Here is an 18914-nt window from a genome sequence, read left to right on the forward strand (position 1 = left end):
TAATGTCAAACTAAATTCTATCCATTACTGACCACTTTGGATTCATTCCTCCCACTTCTCCCTGATTGATCTCAGCAGTAATGGCTCACTGGTGGGACTGACCATCATAACTCGCCCATTTCATTATAGCAGTTTCAGACACTCAGGAGCCTGTGTAGTCACTCACCAGCACCACTGAGCCTCTCTCCACTCATTCATCTCCCCACTCACTAATCTCCCCACTCACTAATCTCTCCCTCAATATCAACAACATGAAAAGAGATAGTCATCGACTTCATGAAGTGTAGTGGAGGACATGCTCCTGTCTGCATCAATCGAGAACTCCATTTTATTGGTGTCCAGATTACCAACAAACTGTCCTGGTCCCTCCATACCGACATTATAGTTAAGAAAGCCCACCAAAGCCTCTTCTTTCTCAGGAGGCTAAGGAAATTTGGCATGTCCATTCCAACTCTCATCAGTTTTAACAGACGCACCATAGAAAGCATTCTTTCTAGTTGTATCACAGCTTGGTATGGCTCCTGCTCTGCCCAAGACCACAAGAAACTACAAAGCATCATGAACGAAGTCCAGTCCATCAGGCAAACCAGCTCCCATGCATTGACTCTGTCTACATTTACCACTGCCTTGGAGAAGCAGCCAGCATAATTAAGGGCCTCAAGCATCCTGGACATTCTCTCTTCCACCTTCTTCCCTTCAGAGAAAGATACAAAACTCTGAGGACACATACCAAACAACTCAAAAACAGCTTCTTCTGTGTGGCCATCAGAATTTTGAATGGGCCTACCTTATATTAAGTTGATTTTTCTCTACACTAGCTATGACTGTAACACTACATTCTGCACTCTCTCCTTCTCTATGTACAGTATGTTTTGTCTGTATAGTGCACAAGAAACAATACTTTTCATTGTATGTTAATACATGTGACAACAATAAATTAAATCAAATACAGTCCCAAAAAAGGGGATCAGACGTGATGAACATGGCAGTGAGAACGGAGATCATTGAAGGCTCCTGGGATGTCAGGGGCAGGGCTGGGCAGTGTCCCTTGGGCAGTGCCTGCCTGACACTGGCAGTGCTCGTCTGGCACCCTAACACCACCCACTGGATAGTGCCTGTGGGGCAGGTCCCTCGGAATGGGGCTATGATGGGAGAGACCCCTTACTGGCAAGAATTGCATCCTGGCACTTTCCTTGACTTAAATGCCATAAGATTGCTTTTTTTTTAGCTCACTGAAATGATGAGTTTAAAACTCTCCCATTTTCTCACTCGCTCAGCACTTCGAATTTTGTTACAATCACCCCTGACTGCAGTTAAAGGTTAATGAAATGGTTGTTGATTTTGGAGCCATATTGGTTTATTTTTTCAGGCTTTGCAGATGATTTAAATGAGAAATTAAAATCATGATTTCAATGTCATGATACCAACTTTGAGCTGACTGAATCTCTCCCAATCACATGACGGTTTGTTTAGCCAGCATGAATATTCATGGGTGCTCTTTTCTGTGGGCGAGAGGGTGACAATGGGCACATCCTGGTGGTGCCAAGGAGTTTGATTTGCTGACAGAGGAGTCTTGATGCCACAGCTGCAATGCTGCTCACTCTCTCTGCCATGATTGCTCTTGAACCAGATCTATTAGCTTTCTGGGGCACAGAGAATTATGAGCTTCCTGAACCTGTGTTTCCCTATGCCGCTACCTCCAGGTAAGTTCTCTCCTCAGCTAATAACATATAGAAATCAATCGAGTTCTTTCTTGAACATACCTAATTACTGAGCTTCCACGACCCACTGGAGTACAGAATTTCAGAGATTCACAATCCCCTGACTGTAGAAATTCCCCCTCATCTCAGACCTAAAAAGCTTATCCCCTACTTTGAGTAGGTGAAAATGGGCAGTCTTTCTGGAGTGAAGGTATCCCAGATGCCTCTTCCTTGCTTCCTTCTCTTTCTACTCCTCACTCTAAGCAGATCTTCCCTTCTCTGTAGTGACTGTTTCGTCTCCCTGTTGTGTTACAGACCTGGAAGCACTGCAGATACCATGACATTTTGCTACAGCTTTTATGTGGACTGGTCACCAAATCTGTCAAATCCACCACAACATCTCCAAATACATTCCATAGTGCTTCCACAAGCTTTCCAACAACATGGAAGTTGGACGTTTGGCCACTTGAATGGGATGGCAAAGGTCACAAGCAAATACATTCGGTGGCTTTGCTTAGCTCAACCATCCAAAATGTGTATCAAAGCCGTCAGCATGGTCACGATCTGGTCAGGCGAACTTCTGGCACATTTACAGCATACTTGTGGAAGCACTCTTCCTGCACCAGAAGCAGCCAAGGGCACTGAATTCCCCACTCAAAGGCCCTCCCACTTTTGAGCTGGAGGAACTGAACGCAAGGATTTCTTCCTGGATGGAGCACAGTTAAAGGGAAATTTTTAGAATGTATGGCCTAACTTTACAAGGTTAAGTTGCAAATTGAAGGCAAATGCTGTGGGATTACATGTCATCTGTTCTGATATCACATGATCTTTTATCACACAATCAAACCTTGAAGAGATGAATTGCTCAGTTGGACACAGGGCCTTCCAGTGTCAGGAATTCCCATCATCATCCGCACTTCCTGAGGCACAGGTAAAAGTCAGATAGAATTTCTGCCCTTGCTTAGTCCTGTGGGAATCCCCAGATCAGACCATTAAGAATTCCCTAATATTCCTGATATTTAACAACTACTTAAAATTCTCTCCAAAGACTGCAGGCCAGCTTTGTTTTAGCAACATATTCAACCAACGCAGAAGCAGCAGTCTCTAGTGATGGACAATTCATTAGTTTGTCGGCACAATAGACACTGTAACATCCATCAACTGAAGAAAGCATTCTGACTCTGGTTAATTGCTCTTGATAACTTTTAATAGAGTGATAATGAAAATGTCAGTGACCAAAAAGTGATGAGTTAGGAGCTTGATTTACTTTCCAACATGAAATTGAAAATATTTAAGATACTAGACAGTCAGTGCTCTCTCCTGTTTTATAGGTTCAATATTGTGTCAATTCTCTTTGACATCAAATTTGATTAAATAAAACTCCACTCAATTGGAACTGTTATAGTATATAATATTTTTTAACAGAATTATTCAGAACGTTACTTTTTTCCATTCCAGATGCATCCACATATGCACACTTCCTGTTTAATGCCTTCGACACAGATCACAATGGTTCAGTGAGTTTTGAGGTGAGTTTAGTTTTATTTTTCTGCAATTTAATGATAATTATTGTATTTGTTTAAGTTGGCCTGAATATTTGGAACTCTTGCTCAAGGGATCAGCTGTCATTCTTGTTCTAGTCCAAGAAAGGTCAAACCCAGGGTGGAGACTGACAGAAGGTCAGACTGTTGGGAGCAATGGAGGACTCGAGGGGAGATCGCAGGCCTCATTGGGGACATTAGGTTAGAAATCAGGCAGGCAGTGAGGACAGGAATCTTGTTGAGGGCAAAATCAGAAACCTGGAAGTGAAGGATTAGAGGTTGAGGGGGGTGGGAGCACTGAGGGGACAGGTGGGGGGGTGGGGGTTAGTGCTAGGGGCAGTAAGGAGGATTAATTATGGAGTGGGGGGGGTGGCTTCCCAGTCAAGCACACTGATTCCAGTCAGTAGATAGAGAGGCACTTAACAGCTGGGTCTGACCATGCTCTCTGGGTTTAGCAGCCAATATGATCGGGGAGGAGACATTTCCTGAGGCTCACGAGAACTGGCCGTCCACATTAAATTTTTAATTGTGAATACAAATGAGACTCGTAGTCTCATTATAATATTTTTTAAATGTTTTTATTGAAGATTTTCCATTTTACCAAATAACCAAACAAATCCTCAAAATCCAGTACACAGAATAATCATCATTCCACATAAACCTATAGAAAAGGCAAGCAAATATCACAACAATTGGTTCAGATAATCAGTAATAAATCAAATGTCACTCTTATTAAATGGTATTCTGGTGTTTTGCGGATTGAGTTTCACAGTGCTTGGGAGAAGAGTCAGCGAGTCAACTTTGTATTCTATAAGCACAAGTCAACATCCCAAGGAGACAAGATTATGTGCACGTAAGGAAGAATTAAAATTAATGGGAAGAGGAAATAAATGAGGGAAAAGCGTGGACAATAAAGCTAGGATAGAGAATAAGAACAAACTGAAAGAATGAGAGGGAAGACGAGGAGTAATTAACTGAATAAAGGAGTTGCACTAATAAATTGAAAGATTCCTTCGACATCAGCAATGTTAAATAAGATCCAGATCTCAAACAACAAAATTAAATATTAGCATCAGGGTTATTGTAGGAAGAGTTAATTAAATAATGGTTAATACTTTCCTGGGGAAATTTATTTTTTAAATGACTGGGATAAGGAGAAGGATTATAGAATAGCTACACAACACAAGCAGGCTAATCAGTCCATTGTGCCTCTGCTGGCTCACTGGAAAAGCTACAAAGCTAGTCTGATTCCCTAGCTTTTTCCCTATAGCCCTGAAAATGCTCCCTCTTTAACTGCTTATTTGATTCCAATTTGACAAAAACAGGAAAATGCAGTGTGATAACTGGCATCCACCTGGTGGGTTGACAAGGTGGGGGAGGAATGGTGGCACAGTGGTTAGCACTGCTGCCTCACAGTGCCAGGGACCCAGGTTCAATTCTTGGCTTGGGTCACTGTCTGTGCCAGGGTCTGCACATTCTTCCTGTGTCTGCATGGGTTTCCTCTGGGTGCTCCAGTTTCCTCCCACAGTCCAGAGATGTGTGGGTTAGAATGATTGGCCGTGCTAAATTGAGCCTAGTGTCAGGGGATTAGCGGAGTAAATACGTGGGATTAAGGGGATAGGGCCTGGGTGGAATTGTGGTCTGTGCAGACCCGATGGGCCGAATGGTTTCCTGCTGCACTGAAGGGATTCTATGATTCAGAATTGAAGCAGGTTGAAGGCCTGGCAGTGAGCAACAGTGCTATAGTAGGTCTGATGAGGCCACCATGCAGGCTGTCAGAGGCTGATCAGTAGATTAGCTAGCAAGCAATCCAGTGAGGCAGCCGAATAAAGATGGCCCAGCGACTGTAATAGCAATCTAATAAATGCTGGAGAGAAAGGGGCAGCACAACAGTAACCAAAAGCAAAGGATCTGGAACGCAGAATGAATACGGAACCCACAATAGTCAGAAAAACCAGAGCAGGAAATAAACAAAAGGATGGATTTTGGAGGACGCAGAGTAATGAGAATGAACTCATTACCTTTACTTGAACTACATGTTTGCCTGGCATTCTTCAGGAATTGCACTGCTACAGTGCCACTCTGTGGTGAACATTAAATATTGCACCTAAAATTCACATAGCCTGGCTCAATTGATTGACAGTAATAAAATGTTAGCTGATACAATGTACTCTCACAGAGCCACCTACAAATATAATGCCGTTAGAATGTTGAACTCACTCAGGTTTTCATATATAATAAATAGTTTGAACATGTCTTAAACTTGTAATTCTTTGTTATTTCAGGATTTTGTTATGGGACTTTCTGTCTTACTTCGTGGAACGATACAAGACAAACTTAAATGGGCGTTCAACTTATATGACATAAATAAGGATGGATACGTAACAAAGGAGGTAATATACAATGCACTACCCTTGCAGAGAATTTTTGTGTTAAAGCACATAGAAGGCATATAGGGTTCCACAATGCACTGACCACACTCCCACCCAGGCCCTACCCCCATAATCCCATTAATTTACCCTAACTAGTTCCTCTGACACTAAGGGCAATTTAGCATGGCCAATCTACCTAACCCGCACATCTTTGGACTGTGGGAGGAAACCGGAACACCCAGTGGAAACCCACATAGACACAGGGAGAACATGCAAACTCCACACAGATAGTGTCCCAAGCGAGGAATCAAACTCAGGTTCCTGGTGCTGTGAGGCATCAGTGCTAACCACTGTGCAACTAACACAAAATTAATCAGATTGCTCTTTCTTTTCAGTTTAATAACGTGTGGAGATTCTCCAGGATGCTTTGACTCACTGCCTTGGCTCTTTCTCAGCTTTTGAATGAGATGTAATAAAACTGTTGGATTCCATTTAAATATTTTATGGCCTCGCTTGACCCGAGACTGAAAATCCCACCCAAGATCAACAGACATTTCCATTGTTTTCCCCTTGTCTACTCCAAAGCCATGGCAGGTGGAATGATAGAATTCCAGCAAAAATGCACCATTAATTCTTGTGCCTCCAAAAAAGTATAACATGAATAAATAGATGACCTTAGAATGGAACAGCTCTGGTACCTCTGTCAAGGCAGGAATAAATAAGTACAACCCTTTGAGCAGATCACAAGAGAATCACAGCAAAGATTTGTATTGCCATTATTCACTAAACCAAGTACTTTGGTGGGAATACTTTGGTTTTTTGTAAGGTACTTCTGTAATTGAGTAAATATCTTGATATTTCCTTGCTTCCTCCCAGTTTTTTAAGATGGCAGAGATCTTTACTGTGAGTATCTGGAACAGCCTCTAATTACAATCTAATTAGAATTAATTCCACACATAGCTAACTGCGTGGATGAGGAATGATACTGCCAGAAGCAGTGAAACTTTACAGCTAATTCCTAATTGATGCATAACCAGCTTGCCAAAAGAATGTTCTGCTTATGTTTGGTGTGTGAGTTTCTGTAAACAGCAGATAACGTAATGAGCTTTAAAATCCTTATGCCATGTAACTGCTCAGTAAGTGTATAAAGCTGGTTCACCCTAAAGTCTGACATTGTACCCATCCCTCCCCCTTGAAATAATATATTTGCAGGATCAGGCAGCCTCATACAATAATCAGACGGTATTCACATGATGCAGAACAAAGATGCAGAGAGCCATCGCATTCCCAAAGGATTTCCGTCAAAATCCATTAGTCAATCATCAGCTCCATCAGTTCATGTTACTGCTGCTGTCCAAGGGGCTATTTCTATCTTTATTCTAAAACTATTGAAAATTACCTAAGGCAGCAACAGTAAGGAGCAAGATCAACCTATAACCCAGGTTGTATCCTTGTTGACATTTACATATGGTATGCAAATCATGGCCAGTGTCCATCTTTTTGTACATGTGGGGAGATAAAGAGATCTACGTAGTGATGTGGAAGTACAACAGTTTTGTTTCTTCTTTATCCCACCAGTTTGGGCACAGGATTGGAGAAAGTGTGGAACATGTTCTTAACATTCTATACTTATGTCCAAGTCTTTTCTCTGTTCCCAGCATCTACCCATTTCAAATTCATGAGATATTTATCTTTGTCATGGTTGCCTCTGGCAGTGTCCTGTTACTTTGTCAGCTCATATACAAAGAAAAAGTCAACTGCATTGATGAAGTCATTAATAAATATTTGTGGCTTCCTGGAGGCATTTTGTTCCATTCAACAGAAAGGTTAAAGTGCCAGGGAGAAAGTTCAATTGATATTTGATGTTGCTGTCACAGATTTCAATTCATCGTCTGTTAATTAATGCTGTTTCAAAATAAGCACTTGAATTTCATTTTTGCTTCAAATAAGTTAAGGAAGTTAGGAGTGATCTGTGTTCAGTAATTTCTAATAAAAGATATGTGAACTGTACTCAAATAATTTTGGGACAACTTAAATTAGGAAAGTAATACAGAATGAAGATTAAAAAAAAGAAATCTGATTATAGAATCACAAAAACCTATTTCACTGCAAGCAGTTAGACCTTTCATTGGTAAAGCTCGTAAGCAGTGGGTGTTGCAAATATTACACAATACCAACAGCACAGAAACAGATCATTCTATCCAACAAGTCTATACTGGTGTTTATGCTCCCCACGAACCTCCGCCCATTCTTCTTAGAATTACCAAGGGCAGGATTTTTTGGATGGTGGGGTTTTCCACCGCAGATCTAAAGATTTGGGCGAACGCATTCCTGCTGATCACCGTAACCCCACGTCCATTTAATTCTCTAGAAGCATTAATTGTCTGGAGACTTATCAGCCTTCACTCAAGAGGAAGTCCTGCCTCAGAGAGCCCAATGTGGAAAGGGATCATTGAGGTGGGGAGGGGGGGGTACTGCCCTCTTAATGCTTGAGGCCCAAGTAAGGTGACCCACCAGGTTTCCTCCCACCCTGGAATTTCTTCTCCAACCTCGAAATTGAGGTCCGTTTGGAAATGGCCCCAAATGGAAAATAAGTGGACTTCACCCTTGGCTTCAACGACCTCACTTACAATTGTGGACTGTTCAGGGCTGAGCAAGAGGGAAGTGGGAAGATCATCCAAGGTATTTTCCTGATATGTTAAGGATAAATTGAGTTTAACTAACTGACTTGAGTTTTTTGATGAGGCATCACAGACGATTTATGAGGATAATGCCTTTGATGTGGTGCATATAGACTTCCAAAAAGCATTAGGTAAAGTGCTGAACAACAGACTTGAGAGCAAAATTGGAGCCCGTACTCAGTAGCTATGTGTATATGAAATTGGCTGGGAGACAGGAATTGGATTAGGTTCATGTTTGGTATTTTTGACTCAGATGTTTGCAATGGAGTTCCCTGGGGGTTGGTATTAAGAGCCATTCTCTTCCTGGGCACTTATATTCCAAGCATCTTCAGAGATTTGAACCCTAAACAAAGAAAAAAGGAGCAGTTGTGTCACACCTCAAATCACGTGGGATTTCTCCAAATGAACAGAGTTGTGGAATTGATTGGAGTCATGCTATCACGTTCAGCTGAATTTTTCTCAGCTTGGGAAGTGATGGAAAGAGATCAGGTGGCAAGGTCTATTTCTGCATTCCTACCTTAACTATTAATTTTCCTCCTTATGTAACTTAGGCTGCAACTTAAATGCCCTGCTGCATGTAAACAACAACTAGTGGCCTAGGAAGCAAGGTGATTTCTCAACCCCACCTCTACTTCCTCCACTTGAGACCTTTCCTCTCTAGAAGGTTCCCGCTTTATTACTATGTCCCATTAGGAAACAATACTGCATTCAAATCAATGTCCAACACTAAAAAAGGGTGTAGGGTCACCTCAGATCCTGAATGAAAAGGCAAAGCCAAGAATTCTGGAAAGATAATGTGTGCAACCAGAAAAGCTGTTGAATAATACTTGTATAAAATGTAATCATATGGAGAATGGATAACTTTGCACATACTGGCTTTATCTAATCATATGTCTTTGCATCATTTTGGTTTGCAGGAGATGTTGGACATTATGAAATCTATTTATGACATGATGGGAAAATACACTTATCCTATCCTCAGAGAGGAAACACCTAGACAGCATGTTGAGATATTTTTCCAGGTTTGTGATGTATACATTATGATATAGACAATATGATATATACAGTATTGTAGAGGACACGGACACAGCACATTTAACCAAGAAAATGAGGAAAATGTAACAATTAGCTTTTTCCATAGCAGTTCATTTTATAGCACTTTTTCAAATATATTTTAGAAATTGCTTATTTGATTAAAATAGACATTATATCAGCAATCAGGCATATAGGCACTATACCTATTGCCAACCCTGTTTGGGAGTTAGTTCAAATGAACGAGAGGCTGATCCCCATATTAGAGCAAAGACTGAATAAACTAAAAGTTCTCAGTGTGGAGGAGAGATCACAAGTGGTGGGACTGCATTTTCAATTAGAGGTCCAGAACTGGGGATGGGGTTCTAGGTCCCTGCTCCACACAGTGTGTTTTAGGCATGCCACTGCAATCTTCAATGCTTCAGTAAATTCAAGGCCAGGGTGTAGATTCGCTGTCAACCAGGCACATTCCTAATGCTGGAGGGCCAAGTTGTGTGTCCACCCACCAGCCTCTGATTTGGACTGGACCTTTTTAAAAATTCAGCCCATAGTTCATCAATGTAGAAAAGACTTTTAAGGGAATGTAAAAGGGAAATCATAAATATTGCTCTAAATTAAACTGCAACAAGACCAGGAGACACTGGTTCAAACTGTAGCTGCTATTCTCGAATCAAGAAATTCTTCTTCACATAAAGAGTGATCAGTGTGCAGATTAAATTTCAAGCCTGTACTGTGGAACAAAAACTCTTATTATCTAAGAAACAATTAAATATCACATTGTTCAGCATCAGTGAATCAAACAACCTTCCTTTTCCAGAATTGTAATGTAATCATATTCCAGGGTTCCCTCCCACACAGACACAAGCAATCCTACCAAACAGAAGTTACTTTGCTGTCATTTTTCCAATAAGGTTCATTTCTCTCAAAGTTGGGCAGTTTTTCTGATTTTTAGGTATTACTAATGCTCTCATCAAGCTTCCTCATGGGAGCAAAGTAAGAGCAACTTAGCGTAGAAAATAGGAGCAGGAGTAGGCCATTCAGCCCTTTGAGCCAGCTCCACCATTCAGTATGATCATTAGCTGATCATCCAACTCAATAACCTAATTCCACCTTCTCACCATATCCCTTAATCCCTTTTGCTCCAAGAGCTGTATCTAATTCCTTCTCGAAAACATACAATGTTTTGGTCTCAACTTCTTTCTGTGGTGTGAATTCCACAGGCTACCACTCTCTGGACGAGAAGAATTTCTCCTCATCTCAGTCCTGAAATGTTTATCCCTTATCGTTAAGACTGTGATCCCTGGTTCTGGACACCCTCACCATCAGGAACATCCTTCCTGCATCTACCCTGTCTAGCTCTGTTAGAAGTTTATAGGTTTCTATGAGATTCCCCCCTCATTCTTCTAAACTCCAGTGAATATAATCTTAACCATTCTCTCCTCATATGTAAGCCTGCCATCCCAGGAATCAGTGTGCACTGACATTCACTGCACTCCCTTGAGAGCAAGAACATCCTCCCTCAGATAAGGAGACCAAAACTGCACACAATACTCTAGTTGTTGCCTCACCAAGGCCCTGTATAATTGAATTAAGACATACCTGTTCCTGTACTCGAATCCTCTCACTATAAAAGCCAATATACCATTGGCCTTATTTACTGCCTGCAGCAACTGGTGTATGAGGACACCCAGGTTACATTGTACACTTTCCCTCTAAATTTATAGCCATTCAGCTAATAATCTGCCTTCCTATTTTTGCAGTTGATTGATCACACATCCACATTATAATGCAGCTGCCAATCATTTGCCCACTTGCGCAGCTTGTCCAAATCTCACTGAAGCATTTCTGCATCCACCTCACCTTCCCATCCAGTTTTGTGTTAACTGCAAATTTGTGTCATCTGACATATTACATTGTTCCCTCATCTAAATCATTTATACAACATAGTCCAATCCTGCCCATTGACTTGGTGGAATGTTTTCTGGTACACCTTAAAGGTCAAGGCCCTAGAAAGCCTCAACTGCTGTAGTAAACCTCCATGATATTTCCTGTAGGAATCCTGGAGAATGATTGTGAATTCCAGCGGTATCCAGAAATATTGCTGATATGAAAGAGGCAAGGCTGATATGGGGAGTTAATGCTTTCCTGACCTCAGAGGGATCCCATGCATGTTTGAAGGCTTGAATACTTAAGGAGGAGGCATATGGACCTCCTGAATACTGTAAGGGGTTCACAATGTGAAGGCCCAGACCAGGAGGTGAATAAAACCCTGAAGATTCAAAATGGCTTTTTGTGTTGATCATTTTTGAAACATCAGATCTCTTGTAAATTATGTTTCCAGAGAAGTCCATCCTACCCCCTCTCCTAATCAGGCAGAGATACTGAACATGATGGTTCTGGGGAACAGATAGATTCTCAACATAAAACTATAATGAGATGCATGACCATTGGATCCACACAAATTGGGTGCCCTTCTGCCACCCCCACATCCTGTAGTTAGTGCTGAATAGGCTGAATGTTTTTGAGACCCATTGAAATTTAGCAAATAGAATCAATACTAAGTACACATCTGCATCGTATTGCTGTGTGGTACAGTGTATTGACATTTCTGTACTCTCCACTAAGTTATTTATATGGAAGAATTGACAGCACCTTCAGTATTCCAATTATTTAACAAACCTGTAATATCTTACTAAATATAAACTATTACGCTTACCGGTCTTTCTATGTTTTTTCCCCAAACATTTAACCATTCCCACATGTTGCAAGGGATTATTTCTGGCTGGTCAGCTTTGTTTCCTGCCTTTTTTGTGATAATGTGTTTTTTTTAAACTTTATTTTTAACAGAAAATGGATAAAAATAAAGATGGGGTTGTCACCATTGATGAATTCATTGATACCTGCCAAAAAGTGAGTTGTTTGCCATTTATTATTGTCCATAATCTTGAGTGTTTCTTTATCTCTTTCTCTTCTTCATTGTCACACCGAGTTCCACAGTTATTAACTATGGATGCTTTAAACTCTCAGTTTAAGTTTTAGGTTTATTTGTTGGTGTCACAAGTAGGCTTACCTTAACACTGCAGTGAAGTTACTGTGAAAATCATCTAGTCGCCATACCCTGTTGCCTGTTCAGATACATTGAGGAAGAATTTAGCGGAGGCAGCACAGTGATACAATGGTTAGCACTGCTGCCTCACATTGCCAAGGACCTGGATTTGATTCCCAGCTGCATCATTGTGTGGAGTTTGCATGTTCTCCCTGAGTCTGCTTGGTTTTCCCCCAAGTGCTCTTGTTTCCGCCCACAGTCTGAAAGATGTGCTGATTAGGTGCATTGACCTGAACAGGTGCTGGGCCGGGTTAACTAGGGGAATTTCACAGTAGCTTCATTGCAATGTTAATGTAAGCCTGACTTGTAACTAATAAATAAACTTTAACTAGCATGGTCAATGTACCTAACCAGCACATTTTTTGGACTGTGGGAGGAAACCAGAGCACCCAGGGGAAACCCATGCTGACACAGGAGAAACATGCAGACACCTGTACCATGTATACATGTAGCACAGACCGTTACCCGAGCCAGGAATTGAACCTGGGTCCCTGGTGCTGTGAGGCAGCAGTGCTAACCACTGTGCCACTTTTTTGCATTGTTTGTTACAATTATAAATTGAAATCAACAACTTCAACTTGTATTTTAATAATACCTCTGGTGTAGTAAATTATCCCAAGGCACTTCACTGGAGTATTATCAAACAAAGTTTGATACCGAGCCACATAAGGAGATATTGGAGCCAATGATTGAAAGGTCGTAGAGGTAGGTTTCAAGCAATGTCTTCTTTATTCATCCATTGGATGTGAGCATTGCCAGGCAAGGCCAGCATTTGTTTGCCATATTTAATTGCCCTTAAGAAGGTGCTGGTGAGCCACATTTTTGAACCTCTGCAGTCCATGTGGTGTAGCTATGGGAGTCCTGGTGAAATGTACACAACGCTGCTGGGGAGGATGTTCCAAATTTTGGTCGAGCGGCAGGTAAGGATTAGTGATATCGTTCCCAAGTCAGGATGGTGAGTGCCTTGGAGTGGACCTTGCAGATGTGGTGTTCCCATGCATCTGCTGCCCTTGTCCTTCTCGGTGTTAGAGATTGGAGTGTGAGTTAGTCAGTTAAATCAAGATTTAATTTGTCATGATTAAAACCAGTAAGGCAACAGGAGACATTTTGATTTGGTTAATCCGAACATATATTAAGAAACAGAAGTTATATTTAACAAACCAAGGCAGTAACTTGACAACTCATCGGGCCTTTAATCTCCATCTGAGCTTTGGATGCATTTAGATATGCTTCACTCCACTCCAGAGACTTTCTTGGTCTGCTATCCATATGCTCTAACGTTTTGTTTACCGACTCAAGGGATTTCACCTCTGAGCCTCCTTCCTTGTTCCTGCACACTGATGCATTGCGGACTCTGACTTTTAACCCTTTCTGATCATCAGGCTACCTTGTATTTGATGTGATGACTGCTCAGACCTTGTGATGTCAGTTGCTAGCCTATATTAAGTGGGACTTGAATTGATAGGACACCTGCCAGGAACCGTGAAAGATTGTAATCATGCTGGTTATCATTCTTTTATTCTGACATGTGAAATGCGTATTATATTGAGTTACAGAAACTGATTCTTTGAACATCTACATTATTAAAGCTACATTCAAAATTCATAATCAAGATGTACACAATTTAATGCATATAAAATTCATAACTCGATCAAAGTTTTAAGATTAATCATGACAGAAAACTGACTCCTTTAACTAACGTATCAGTTTTTTTTTAATTAAAGAAGTTCTAACAGGGAGCTTAGTTCTAACTGCTAGTGCCTACAGCAGGTTTAGAAGACGCTGTCAAAGGAGGGTTGGGAGTGCTATCTTGTCATAGCCACGATACATGGTGGCAGAGGACGTGAACATTTTGTGTAGTGAATGATGTGCCAATCAAGCGGACTGCGAGTCCTGGACGATGTTAGCTTCTTGAGTGTTGTTGGAGCTGCACTCACCCAGGCAAGGGGAGAGTATTCCATCATACTCCTGACTTGAGGCTTGGACTTGGTGGACAGGTTTTTGGGAGTCAGGAAGTGAATTACTCATTGCAGAATTCCCATCTCTAACCTGTTCTTAGACTATAAATAGGATATACAGAGCAGTAACAGGCCATTTGGCCTAGTCAGCCCATGTCAGTGTTCATACTGCACTCATGCCTCCTCCATAGCTTTTCTTAACTAAATGAATCATTGTAACTATCTATTCCATTGTCCCTCCTATGGTTGTCTAGCTTTCCCTTAATCTTGGTGACCATTTTGTATTCATGGCCTCCAGTCAGGCTCTTTCCCATTAGAGGAAACATTCCCTTTGCATCCACCCAATCAAAATCTTTCACAATTTTAAAGATCTGTACTTCAGCTTTCTCTTTGTAAGGGGAAATAAACTCAGCCTTCGATCCTTCCCTCGAATGTTAACTCCATATTTCTGCTACTAACTTTGTAAATCTTCTCTGCATCCTTCCAATGCCTTTACATCCTTTTGCAATATTGTAACCAGAACTGCACACGGTACTCTTAAAGGTAATTTAACCATGGTTTGTTACTGATTTAGCACAGCATTCCTCCTATCCAATTCTGAATGAACAGTATTTATATGGCTGGTCCAGTTAAGTTTCTGGCCAATGGTAAACACAGTATGTTGATTGTGGGGATTCAGCAAAGGTGATGCCATTGAACATCAAGGGCCTGTTTGGATTCTCTTTTGATAGAGATGAGCATTGCTTCTTTCCACCTTTAAGTAAAACAAGTGCCAGGAAAAAGAGGAGTTTAGGGAGGAATTCCAGAGCTTAGGCCGTGGCAACTGAAGGCTATCAATGGAGTGATTAAAGTCTGGATTCTGAAGAGACCAGAATTGGAGTGCTCTGGGCTCCAGTTCTGGAGAGATCTTGGATGTCTTAAAAGTTGGAGATTACAGAGATAAGGAGGGGTAAGGCCAAATATTGATTTGACAACAAGGATAAGACTTTTAAAGTTGAGGTGTTGCTTAATTGGGAATCATTGTAGGTCAGTGAGCACAGGAATAATGGATAAACAGGAGTTGATACTTGACAGCAGAGATTTGGATGACCTCAAGTTTGCAGAGTAGGATGTCAGAGGCTGGGAGTATACTGAATACTCAAGTTTAGAGGTGACAAAGTTGTGGATAAGATTTCAACAGGAAATGAGCTGAGGCAGGGGCAGAATCAGGCAATGTTGCAGAGGTGGAAATAGGAGGTCTTACTATTATAAAATACAATAGCTTGGTTAGTTAACAATAGTTTAAGAACTGACTATTTTGATGCTAAACACTAGGTATCCATAGTTGGTTATCTTGATAGCATTGATTGGACGGCAGGCTAGTTACTCACAATTTTATTTTAGTTCTTTTTACTCCTAAAAATTATTAAAGATAATAAATATAGTTGTCATTATCCAAAGTAAAATGAGGACTACTGTGCTCAGTGCAAGGCATTTTCCACTTTATTGACAGTATATTTGTAATAATACGCAAATGATTTAGGGGCACTGTTTTTAAATTATCTGAAGTATCATTAATGTAAAAGTGATATTTTATTCAAAAATACAAAATGCATATAGTTAATGTAGCTCCAAATTCCAAGTGAGGGTATTGTTCATTGGGAAATGTTGAATGTCCAACTGTGGTCAGGAAGATGGTCACTCTTTTTATGATTAATAATTCACTATTATTATAATGGCTTAGTCTTCCAACATGCCACTCACAAGAAGGTCTTGCTATTTCCCTAGGGAACGCTCAAAACTGTGCTCGCCAATCATCTCCATTTTAGTGGTCAGGTGAAGAGTTTCAAGGATGTGAAGGCCAGATGTAGGAAGTATTTCTTTACAAAGATAGTGATTCACAGGTTGTGTGTGGGTCCAGGCAATGTGGCCTGAAACCTGAACACTGAAATACTTCTAAGTAACTGAATTTGTAATGGGAAGATGCAGAGTTAGTATTCTGCAGGGATGAGATCAATGGGCTGGAAATATCTTTTGAAGATTCACCTGGAAGGGTTTAAGTCTCTTGGGTTTAACTGATCAGTGTAGAATGTTTTCTGTTCATAGTTTTCTGTTTTCTTCTGCACAGGATGAAAACATCATGAAATCCATGCAGCTCTTTGAAAATATCATTTAAAAACAGCAACAATCAAGCACTTTAATGGACAACTTCAAAGATTCTATATTAAAGGATGAGTGACTGTGAACAGTGGAGAAACCACTACAGTTATAACTGAACTCAGCAACAGCTGAGATAATGTATTATGCAAGCGAGCTTTGTTCAGATGTAAAGCTTTCAACTAGTTAATATATTTTTTAGAGTTATGAACATATACATGTCATGAAATTAAGAATGGAGTTTATTATTTAATATCTTTTTGAGTTAGTTGCACATGTAGAATGCATGCTTTCCTAAATTAAGGATCTGAGCCTTCTGAAAGATAATGAAGTCTGTGGTTACATCACTACTCTGACAATACTTTTGGTCCTGTGGTGAGAGGCAGATTTTGTATGTGCGAGAGTGTGTGAGTTTGGGTGTGTGGCTATGTAGTACAGCACTTCTGACTTGCTACAGACTGTTTGGAAATTGAAATAAGGAATACCTAAACGTGAACTAATGGCCCATTTTAATAATACATAGATCAAGGTGGAGGAAAAAAAGAGACACGTGAAATATAACATACCATCCATTTTACATCATGGTTTCTTAACTAGAGTAAACACAGCACCTTTTATTGATAAGGTAGGAGTCTTATTACTATTTCAGGTATATGGATGGAATCCTAAAGAATGCTGCTCTGATTAATTCACAATGTAAGAATTGAGGAAGAGTGCAGCCCCATTGCATCTAAGATTTACAACAGTGACTTTGTGTATTAATAGGTGTACATTTTGTAAAACAAATAAACAGTCCACAACAATAAAGAGAGAGTTTATCAAAGGGAAATTTCTGGTGTTGGTTTGTTTCAGTCCATAAAAGCTTTTCAAGATCATGTCATAAGCTTTATCCAAACAGCAACGATTTTAGCCTCAGCAATTCCTGGTGAGGACATATCCCATGATTAAATAAGCTTCTGCATAAATATATTACTCTTAACCTCACTGCTCAGTCTACTTGGTGCTCATTGTCAGTTTCCTGTAAATTCTGAACTTCAAACTAATTTTTATATTTTTAAAATTGACACGACAGCAAAAAAGAGATGGCCACCCTAGAATCACACGACTTCTATTATAGATTGAAACATATCCCTTGTCTCAAGAAGGAACACAAGGAACTTCCCAGACTGACGTTCATTTTAATGCCTTTTCCTGATATGAATTCTAAAGGGTAATTTCAAATTGAATGTTTCATTCAAATGCTGACCGTCTCAAACTCTCAAGGTGTGCAATCCATAACACAGGATGCATAATCAATCTAGCCACTCACCTTATTTGGAAAAAGATAGTGAACTTGCAGAAGTCACATAATGAGGTAGCTATTTTAGTTGTCTAGTTTTTAAAACAAAATCAGCAAGAAGCTGCCTGCAATCGGAATTCCACCAAAAGCCTTCAAATCTACAGCAAGTCATCCAAGCAGCCAAAGTACTAAACAATACCTTAAAAGTAGGAAACCTGTTCAATTTGAGTTTAAGTGAGAATGAACCTTCAGGAAATTTGATATTTATTACAGCTTAATGAAAATCCAATGCTTCAGAAGACCTCATTTAAACTAAAGCATCAATTTCATCTAAGAAACTACAGGCCCGCCACAAAAAAGACTGAGATAATTATCGGTTGTAACTGCATTGTTTTACCTTCATCTGTACATAATCTTTGTTTGTGTTAATGAAAGGGGTGATTAAGGAAATACATTTTTAAATTGCCAGGGTCTGTAGGCAATAATAAATAGCTTTCCCAATTTTAAAAACTGACAAAAAAGCTTGCTGCTAGAATCACTCAATTAGGACACTCATTCAAAGACTAAAGTACCACCACCCCTTATATTCAAACATACTAGTAATGGGCAGTTAAGAAGAATGCACATTCTGTCCATTTTGGTTGATTCCCATCATCACTGACGCACAGTGGGTTAGCACTGCTGCTTCACAGACCCAGCGTCCTGGGTTCGATTCTCAGCTCGGGTCACTGTCTGTGTGGAGTTTGCACATTCTCCTCGTGTCTGTGTGGGTTTCCTCCCACAGTCCAAAGATGTGCGGGGTTAGGTTGATTGGACATGCTAAGAAATTGCCCCTTAGTGTCCAGGGTAGCAGAGGTTAGAGGGGATTAGTGGGTATAATATGTAGGGATATGGGCCTGGGTGGGATTGTGTTTGGTGCAGACTCAATGGGCCGAAGGGTCTCTTTCTGCACTGTAGGGTTCTATGTATTTAAACAAGAGGAAAAATACTTTTTCTATTTAACCTATCAAAATAAATATTTTCTTTAAAAAACCTCTTATGGAGTTTCCTTTTGACTTTCTCTGCCCCTGTGGAATGGATAATAGTATTCCAGTATCTGAAGATTTGCA

At 40.4% G+C, this 18914-nt stretch overlaps 1 protein-coding gene across 2 annotated transcripts in view; it reads left to right on the forward strand.

Annotated features, from left to right (window-relative positions):
• kcnip4a (potassium voltage-gated channel interacting protein 4a) overlaps nt 1-17332 on the forward strand; it is an 806015-nt gene extending 788683 nt beyond the window's left edge. For both annotated transcript variants that reach the window (XM_080198570.1, XM_080198562.1), the window contains exons 4-8: nt 3159-3229; nt 5527-5634; nt 9212-9316; nt 12174-12236; nt 16498-17332. In XM_080198570.1, coding sequence (XP_080054696.1) covers nt 3159-3229; nt 5527-5634; nt 9212-9316; nt 12174-12236; nt 16498-16545 — 395 coding nt within the window. In that variant the 3' untranslated portion in view covers nt 16546-17332. The remainder of the gene's footprint in view (nt 1-3158; nt 3230-5526; nt 5635-9211; nt 9317-12173; nt 12237-16497) is intronic.
• Nucleotides 17333-18914: the final 1582 nt, after the last annotated feature.

The sequence above is a fragment of the Carcharhinus amblyrhynchos genome, chromosome 1 (genome assembly GCF_965287045.1).
Source record: "Carcharhinus amblyrhynchos chromosome 1, sCarAmb.v2.hapA, whole genome shotgun sequence".
Lineage (NCBI taxonomy): Eukaryota > Metazoa > Chordata > Chondrichthyes > Carcharhiniformes > Carcharhinidae > Carcharhinus > Carcharhinus amblyrhynchos.